The 9,847-nt window shown below is 39.2% G+C and overlaps 1 protein-coding gene across 1 annotated transcript; it reads left to right on the top strand.

Annotated features, from left to right (window-relative positions):
* The first annotated feature begins 4,321 nt into the window (after positions 1 to 4,321).
* On the top strand, positions 4,322 to 9,539 carry LOC147619043 (putative inactive receptor kinase At5g58300). The gene is made up of 4 exons (XM_086774525.1): positions 4,322 to 5,929; positions 8,184 to 8,869; positions 9,210 to 9,327; positions 9,371 to 9,539. The coding sequence occupies exons 1-3, from the start codon at positions 4,651 to 4,653 to the stop codon at positions 9,276 to 9,278; spliced, it is 2,034 nt and encodes a 677-aa protein (XP_086630651.1). The 5' UTR covers positions 4,322 to 4,650; the 3' UTR covers positions 9,279 to 9,327; positions 9,371 to 9,539.
* Positions 9,540 to 9,847: the final 308 nt, after the last annotated feature.

Genomic DNA, 9,847 nt, shown 5'->3' with positions numbered 1-9,847 from the left:
CTTAGAATGAAGATTAAATTAAGGAATTATTTGATTCTCTCTTAAAACAAATAACTCAACAATGGAAAATGGGACAAGAAGAGACCCACAAGCTAACCCCCCTCACTTGCTACCCAATGTTGAGATATTATTTGGTTTGTTGGTGTGTCACATGTGCCAAGCACCACACTAGGATCCAAACAAATCCAAAATTGTGCGCACTCATATGTGTGTGTTCACATGTGCCATAATCATGCAAGAAACACACTAGGATCTAAAAAAATCCAAAATTGTGCTCACATGTGTCAATTGCTAGTAGCATTTGTCCCAAAACCTAAGGCCAAAACTTGTCTTGGCCAATGATGGAACAAGCTCGGGGGGTTTACTATAATGTAAACTCTCTATATCACGTGCGTTCAAGGCCTAATTTTAAAACTCCTTATCTATAAAATTTTTAGGAATAAAATACACCCTTTTTCTATTCAATCTGTAAATACCCCCTCAAATGGTACCCTTCTGATGTAAAAAATGTGTAAAAAAGGGACAAAAAAACCCCTTTTGTTGAATCCACGTGTTACACTTACATATTTACGAGTGACCCCACGAGGGAACAAGGAAAAATTTCACCCCAAATAAAAGTACTAAGGGTTTCAAAATCCACCTATCTTCACATCCTTATCCACCCACCAACACACAATGCAAATTAGAATGCAAATTTAAACTAGATAGATGTACTTAGCCAATATGTGATGTAGAATGTTTCCAAATAAAAGTACTAAGGGTTTCAAAATCCACCTATCTTCACATCCTTATCCACCCACCAACACACAATGCAAATTATAATGCAAATTTAAACTAGATAGATGTACTTAGCCAATATGTGATGTAGAATGTTTCCATATATCTTATATACCAAATTCCAATGCAGCCTAGAGGGAGAGACATTGATTTCACTAGAAAGCAAGTTTCCATTATAGTGTTTCCACTAGAAAGCAAGTTTCCATTATAGTGTTTCCACTACTAGGAACCTCACACAATGAAGGAGTTATCAAGTTAGAATATACCCACCGAAAAATAGTTGAGAAAATGCATGATTTGAGATGGCTATGGAGTGTGTGAGAGTTGCAAGAGAGAGCTAAGGTGGATAAAAGATGAAGGAAGACATCATTAGAGCATGATATCAACACTAATGGATATGAGTCAAGGCTAATCAACACATCACTTTTTTGCGTTATGAGAATGAGTTTGTTACATCCATTTGTAGCTCTCATAGATCTCTCATTCACAGGTTCCATGCACACTTGTGCCATCTATGTGCTCATAAATCCATCCAAGGTTGACATAAACATCAATATATGACAAAACATCATTTCATATATCATTACACCTAGAAAAGTTGTTCTTATGAAGCATTCTCATGAGTTTCTTCCACCATCAAGTTGCTTTATTGCTTCTCCTTTGATCAACAATTCTTCTGAAGGTGGCATATCTTGCCACATGCATCACATACAAGTGTCGATGCGACATTGGGCCATTACATGCCCCATCCTTCCACAATGGTTACATTTGATATTGGATTTTTTAAAGAATGCAATCTCTGTGCTGTTTGTTGAGATTTGTTGTGTACCTTTTAGTTTCTTATCTTCTTCAAACAAGGAAGATTCAACACCTTCAAGAGTAAGATTCGGAATATTAGTAAGAGTTGTTACCATCGAAGAAAACTCTTGAGGCATGCTTTTGATTAAGCCTACATTTGCATCTTTTTTATCCACAGGTGCCTTGAAACCTGCAAGTTGCATTATAATGCTCTTCTGAATCATCTTACCTACATGTTCCACAAATGAGTCTTTGAACTCCATATCAAGCCCATAAAATTGTATTTTCTTGAACTAAGCCCATCAAGATCATGACCAAACGTTATCCTATTCAATTAATTCAACACAATATGTGCATAGTAATGCTTGCGTGTGCACATATTTATGCATGCAAGAGTTAAGATCATATCCACACGCATTAGCAAGAACACACGTTTGCACACACAATGATGACAAGAAAAAGGGTAAGCACTTTTGATTTTGTGTTGAATTAATTCTACATAGGGTTTAATTCATAACTCATCTTTAATATAAACAAAGAAGATAACTTTTCATGATTTTCTATTCTATTTTTTTGCAATAAATAAAAATATGTATATGGTATGCGTAATGATCTAGAACTATTATAGAGTATCAAAGCATAATAGTAGGCATCAAATACCTCTTTGAGCATTAGGATCAGTAAGGGGACCCTATGAACCGACGAGTAGCCTTGAGGATAAGTTTGGTTCAATTTTGTCCAAGAAAAATCACTCCCTCCAAATCAAGCATTATCACCAAGGTTACTTTTTGACAGGGCTTGTGAAATCGCTTTAGATGCGCCCTAGCAAACATTGGACCAAAGACAAGACGATAATAAAAGATGTTTTACTTTGAGATTTTCTTGAATTAAGCCCATTTTATCATGGTATTCAAACAAACATCATGTTATAATTTCTTTATTGAATATGTGGAAGGATTACCAATACTAGGTTTTTGAATATGTGCAAGGATTACCAATATTTGGAAAGATTACCCAAGAGTGGATTTTTGAATATGTGCAAGGATTACCAAGAGTGGGTTTTTGAATATGTGCAAAGTGTGCAAGGATTACCAAGAGTGGGTTTTTGAATATGTGCAAAGGATTGCCAAGACATAATCTTATGAGGATGTTCACATACCTAGGTGCACTAAGGATTGTTGAGGAAGATCTTTTTAAGACACTATGTCCTTGGGCTGCAAAGCTCAATGAATGCCTAAATAAGTCCATATGGCTTGTAAACTATGCAAGTGAGTGGTATGGTTGGTTGGGTCATGTATGACTTGACCAAAGGAGGTGACCTGAGCTACGACCCCCATTGGAAGCTATATATATAGAGAGGTTGTGCAAGGTCCCCTCATTCCTCATATAGATATATGTGTTCAATGCTTGTGCACCCTTCTATCTCAATGCATATAGTGTCGGTCTCTAAATTTTTTGAACACACAATTTAATCTCCTACACAAGTGGGAAGCAAAATCATATTGTTATAATAATCTTTTGCAAGAATAATTCACTATTATTTTTCCATCTCTCTTGATTAGCAAAGTTGTGCTAAGTTTTTTGTGTAAAAGATCCTACATTTTGTGTTTACAATGTATAGCCTATAATTTCTCACATCTAACAAAACTTCCATAAGGTTTAACAATTTGTGTGATTTGACTCGCCACATAAATCAATGGCTTTATGCACAACTAGAAGATAAATGTTTAGTTCTTCAAGTTCCTTTTTTGTGCAATGGTTTCTTTAATTCATGTTCTAAACAACGAGAATGAGAATGTTGGGAATTTATAGAATTTAAAGAGTGAGGTAGTCAAACAGTTCATGAGATAAGCTTAAAAAAGGAGACCATTCATAAATTGAGATCATTTTTAAAGATTTGTACATTGTCTAGTACAACTAAATCTACTGTTCAATGTCCCCACAGATCCAACCATCAATAAGGATGACACAGAGAAAAGAGAAAAGAAGAAGGGTTGAATATAAAAAAAACTTCCAAGTTCCAATTGCATAGTTCTTTGAGGAAACGAGTATAAGAAAAAACATTAGTTTAGATTATATTTTGCACCAACATAAATTTGTGTGGGTAAGATCATGACCAAATGTTATCTTGTGCAATTAATCCTACACATATGTGCATAGTAATGCTTGCATGTGTATGTATATGTAAGCATGCAAGAGTTAAGATTGTATTCACACGGATTAGCAAGAACACACGTTTGCATAGTACCCACGGATAATAACCCTCAAAGGGGTCCTAGGTTCAAAACCCCCCTCGGTGCTTCCTTGGTAGCATCGCCTACGGGCAGATAATCAACTGCCTACGGGTGGTAAAATATCGATAACTACGGGAGGATCTTGGGCCGAAGGCGAGTCGGGAAAAAAAAACCCACAAATACAATGTGCAAAAGGGATGTAAAGCATCACATAAAAGACAAAGGTTAGAGGGCAAGTGCAAATAGGTGTAATTTATATTGTATATTGATAATACTAAATATAAACTGACAACATAAACAAACAGGATTGTTTGAGAATGTGTCCGGACAAACTTGTAAAGGGCGGCAGGGCCGGCATCGAGAGCTGGCCTCGGGCGGCCGGCAGGTGATACGAACGAGAGGAGAAATTTTCAATAAAACAATTATAGAATTTTGCATAAATTATATATCATAGAATTTTGCATGAATTTTGTATCGTAGCTAGCCTACGTGCGGACGGTGCAGATCAAACCTTGCCTCGCATCTTTGCCCTCGCCATTGTAGCAGAAAACCCACTACTTCTGCATGTTTTTTTACCTGCTGGCGGATGCAACTACAGAGCTAGGAACCCATTTATACTTATTTCCGCCACAGGCCGCTCTCATTGCGTAGCAGCAGGTTAGCCCAAGCAACAAAGTGGTCTCACAGACCCAATCTCCAGAGGCTTCTGTAGTCACCTTCAGTGCAATCTTTGATCCTTCATTTTGCTGTTGATTATCATTACCTGCAAGAGCAACGCTGCTGAATCAAACAGATTTCTTGCTTGCTTAATCTCTTGCATTTTGAACAGTTGCAGAGAGCAATGCCGAAGGGATCGTCTGATTACATGCCTGCAGTTTACACTGCCACCTTAATCAATGCCCTAATTGCTTTTCTTATCTTGCCCACATGCACCATAGCCAGCAAAAATGAAGGAGACGCCCTCAAGAGGTTCATAGCGTCTGCAGATCCTGACGGCAAGGTTGCAAAGCAGTGGAACGGTGAAGAGCCTTGCACAAAAGTTGCATGGTCTGGGGTGAACTGTTCTGGACATGGCAATGTGACAGCTTTGGTCTTAGATGAGATGAACCTCACTGGCTCAATTCCTGAGGGCTCACTGGGCCAATTAACAGAATTAAGGATCTTAAGCCTTAATGGGAATGGGCTCACAGGACCGATCCCATCAGATTTGTCTAATTGTGCACAGCTCAAGCATTTATACATGAAGAACAATGAATTATCAGGCCCTATTCCAAGCCCTTTGTCTCAGCGTCTGAAAAGAATTTATTTGGCCAATAACAAACTCTCAGGAAGCATCCCATCTTCCTTGGCTGATATTGATGGCCTTTTGAGCTTGTTTTTGCAGGATAATATGCTCACAGGGGACATACCTGCTTTGTATCAGGAAAGCTTAATTGAGTTTAACGTTTCCAACAACAATCTGGGTGGGGAGATCCCATCTGCCATCTCGTCTAGAGGTTTCTCAACTAGTGTCTTCATGGGCAATGTTGAACTGTGCGGGGTCCCTCTAGAAGCTTGCCGGGACAGTCCTCCAAGCCAAAAAGCATCCAAAAAGCAGCTCACCACAGGCCAGATAGTGGGCATTGTGATTGCAGACATTGCTTTTCTCCTGCTTCTAACACTTTGCTTTCTGTACTACTACAAGAAGAGGTATGCTGGCAAGGGACCGGACAGCAACATGATGAAAGCCTCCACAAAGGTGGTGCCCAATGAGAGAGAGGATTTCCAATCTAGTACTGTTTCTATGGCAGATGAGGACAAACCCAAGCTTGTGTTTTTTGAAGACCAGCACACCTTCAGACTGGACGACCTTCTCCGGGCTTCAGCTGAGCTGCTGGGCAAGGGGAGCCTGGGCAGTGCCTACAAAGCTGTGATGGAAGATGGCCGGGCAGTGTGTGTGAAACGGCTCAAGGAACTCAACAACGTTGCAAGGAAAGAGTTTGAGCAGCAGATGCAGCTGGTGGGAAAGCTCAGACACCCCAATGTGGTCCCATTGTGGGCTTACTACTATGCCAAAGAGGAGAAGCTACTTGTCTACCAGTACCAAACCAATGGCAATCTACTCTCTCTTCTCCGTGCTGGTAAGCTTCAATCTGTGCTTTCTCATGCTTTTTATAATTATTAAATGCCGTAATTAATTAATTGATCCCTCGTATACCATCTAACCATTCACAACCAAGGCGCAAGGAGAGGAGAGAAAAAAGAAATCCTGGATTTAATTATTAAAAACATTAATGAATTGATCCCTCATATATCATCTAACCATTCACAACGAGGCACAAGGAGAGGAGAAAAAAAGAAATCTTGGGTTTTTAAAAAATAAGAGAAAAAAATCCCTTTGATCGATCTTTTGTATTCTGATTGATCCTTTATATTCCGGCTTCCATTCTTGCTTTTCGCTTCTTAATGTCTTTTACATACCGCAGCAACATGCGGGTTGAGTACTAGTAATGCTTAATTGATTCACCACAATGTCATGTTGATTCGCTTATAAGTGTTGTGTTATATTATTGATTGCCATAATGTGAACCATCATTCACCATACTATGGGGCCTCAATCCCCACATCATATCCATGATGATGGTAACAAGAGCAGGTCTATTTACATGGTTTTTCTAAGTATAATGTATAATAAGATACATCTTTACTAGAAGCAAAATACATTGGTAACAAGTAAATAATACAACTCTTATAACTGTGAAGACTACAAGTACACCTAATTAAAAATATGTTTCCTTTCCACCCAAGCACTTTTCGAATTGATGCTCCAATCCCCCTAGGAGTCCATAATGGATAGTCTACTTTAGTTAGTCCAATTCATGAATTTTGGCACTTATTCAAGTGCCATTTTAAAAAATTCTTATTAAATTGGAGAATGAGATGGAGAATGAACATGATTATAAAGATATCGTTAAAGAGATGTGGTGGGTACATTACTGTTGCATGATACTTTTAATTGTATGATGTTCTTAGCCCTCACCTAATCTAGTGTTTGAGGAAAACTATCCTTGAGGCTCAAAGTCAAATTTGAGCCTCTTGTATTCTATTTTGTGGGAAGATGATGTCTTTACAAGCTAAAACTATTACTTGAGACTCTCTCATACAATATCTATTTGAACACAATTTCCCACCAAGCTCAAAGTCTAGTTTGAGCCTCTCATAGTGATGGGAAATAGGCTTCACACATGATAAATTATGAGAGGCTCAAACTCAAGTGTAAGAGAATTTTCTTCAAATAACGTAGACTATGAATGGCTCAAGTGTAAGTTTGGGCCTCAAGGAACATTGCCTTCACAAATGAGAGGGTCAAAATTTAGTTTGGACCTCGAGGGACTTGAGTTTTAGAATTATGCTAAAATCATGAATATTTTCCAAAATTCCTGAAGTTTCATAGTAGTGATTGTCATCATATGATAAGCAGAATTCATCTATTATATATGTACCCATAAGGCAATCTCATAGTCTTGTTGGGACATTCTAGGCATTAGGGGAAATGTGGACTCAAATTGGGCCCTTTAAGGATTTGCACACATTCTCTCTTGCTACAAAAATGGGCTCATAGTAAATTTTTTGCAAATCAACTCAGAAGTGAGTGGAGTTTAGATATTTGGAATCTACTCTTCAAGACCTTTCCAATGATATATAGCATGACGAAAAATTTCGCATATTCAAGAAGTTCCCAAATTTGGTGATGTCATGTCATCACCAAATTTGCGGACTTTTTGAATATGAAAAATTGTCTGCCATGCTATATATCATTAGGAAGGTCTTGAAGAGTAGATTCTAAATGTCCGAACTCCGCTCAGTTTTGAGTTAATTTATAAAAATTTCACCATGAGCCCATTTTTGTAGAGAGAGAATGTATAGAAATCCTTACAGAGCCCAATTTAAGTCTAAATTTCCACTAATGGATATGAAAAACAACCTAGGCTCATATTTCTTGTTGTTTTGCTTCAGAATTTAGTTTTTTCATGTCATGGTTTTTGTTACTCAATGAATCTAGTTTTTTCATGTCATGGTTTGTGTTACTCAGTGAATCCTAGGTTCAAGTACTATCTCCTTGTTGATGCGAATCATAGTTAAAGTCATATGTTATATGAAGGCTTGGCTATAGCGTTAAAATAATTGTTCTTGGAATCTCTCTATGTTATTTTACACACTACGGGAGAGAAAAGTATTAATTGGTGAGACTTGAACTGAGGTGGATCATAGGACACCCACTTGCCGACGTTAATACCCCTCTCTCTCTCTCTCTCTCTCACACACACACAGGAGCGAGGAGGAGGAGGAGGAGGAGGGGTGAAGTAACGGAGTAATTGTTGTGTGATTTTGCAGGGCAACGGCGGGAGGCGCCGGCAGCAGCAGCAACATTGAAGCCACTGTCATGGAACGCAAGGCTAAGGATAGCTCGGGGGGTAGCCAACGGGCTAGCCTTTCTACACCACGAATGCGAGTCACAGAACATACCGCACGGCAACATCAAGGCGTCCAACATCCTCATAGACAAGGACTACGAGGCCTGCGTAGCAGACTTCGGGCTGGCGCCATTGCTGAGTCCAGACAAGGCGGCCCTGTGCAGGCCGCCCATGGTGGGCTACCAGGTGCCCGAGTACAACGACGCCCACAAGAAGGTGACCCACAAGGCGGATGTCTACAGCTTTGGGGTTCTCCTCTTAGAGCTTCTCACAGGCAGGGTCACTGACTACAGTGATAGCATTTATGACAGCAGCCCCCAGGCTGCCTTCAACCTGCCCCAGTGGGTCCTCTCTGTGGTTAGAGAGGAGTGGACTGCAGAGGTCTTTGATAGAACCCTCATTGCCTCCAATGCATCTGAAGAGTCCCTTGTCACCATGCTCCAGATTGCCATGGGATGCATCTCCAAGTCCCCTGAGCAACGCCCCCGCATGAGCCAAGTACACAAGATGATCTCTGAAATCCGCGAAGACGAGTACAATGCCGCTAGTACCTCCATGTCCTCGGAGCATGCTCGGTTTGGAGTCCACGATCAATCCACCAGCAGTGTAAGCAAGCCCTCACTTGAAAGCCAATTTGCTTCCTCTCTCTCTCTCTCTCTCTCTCTCTCTCTCTCTCTTGTTAAGTACCCTCATGCTTAATCTCTTTATAATCATCCTCAAAAAATGTGCTAGGCTTCATCCTCATGCTTAATCTCTTTATAATCATGCTTAATCTCTTTATAATCATCCTTAAAAATGTGCTAGGCTTCATCCTCATGCTTAATCTCTTCATAATCATATCCAATTATGCCCACTTGCATGTTTCATCTCTTGAGATTGATACAATTTTAATGCTTGTCACACAAATTAATGCCTTCATTACTGACTTTTACAAGATGACTTGCAGGATTATAGTGCAATGATGAATGCAAGGACCCCATTTTACGAGGACGACGACAGATCCTTTGGCTTCTGACACTGCTTGGAGCAAATCCAACACATTGTTCATGAGGGTCAGATTAGATGAAACAAATCATAATCGTCAAAAAGATAAAACATGAGTATCCTTGGTCATTGTTTGTCCATACAATCCTTCATACCTCGCAAAAGCTTGCAAGCTTAGACATGAGGCATGAAATAATTATTTTAAGTTTTTAGAATGTGCCCTCGTGGCAAACATTCTTGTCAACAGATAACATAATCATCCCCATAAAAACGAGCAAAGCGCGTTTTTGCACTAGATGCTCAAACTCTCTCTTTATACTAGTAAATTGATTAATTATGAGTGCATCTAAGGACTGTTTTCTTTAGAGCATAGTGTGAGTGCTACATTTAGATCTCTCATCATTGAGTATAACATACATGGATAATTTATCATTATAACATCTGTGACATCTTGCTAAAATTCACTTGATTATATTTCTTCACATAATCCATAGAGGAATTTACTCTGTAAGCAATCATGTGTGCCAAAGTTAAACGTGAAACTGAAGGATGCATGGTCCAACCAATTTAGACCTTGAAGGCTTTTTGTTTGATGGTACT

Source organism: Cibotium barometz, chromosome 34, assembly GCF_041138505.1.
Source record: "Cibotium barometz isolate CiBa-2024 chromosome 34, ASM4113850v1, whole genome shotgun sequence".
NCBI lineage: Eukaryota > Viridiplantae > Streptophyta > Polypodiopsida > Cyatheales > Cibotiaceae > Cibotium > Cibotium barometz.
The sequence above is the reverse complement of the archived record's forward strand: the minus strand, read 5'-3'. Positions and strand labels throughout refer to the sequence as shown.

Coding starts and splice junctions, on each gene's coding strand:
- LOC147619043 (XM_086774525.1), top strand. CDS start 4,651: ATGCCGAAGGGATCGTCTGATTACATGCCTGCAGTTTACACTGCCACC. Junction 5,930..8,183: donor ACTCTCTCTTCTCCGTGCTG/GTAAGCTTCAAT, acceptor GTGATTTTGCAG/GGCAACGGCGGGAGGCGCCG. Junction 8,870..9,209: donor ACGATCAATCCACCAGCAGT/GTAAGCAAGCCC, acceptor GATGACTTGCAG/GATTATAGTGCAATGATGAA.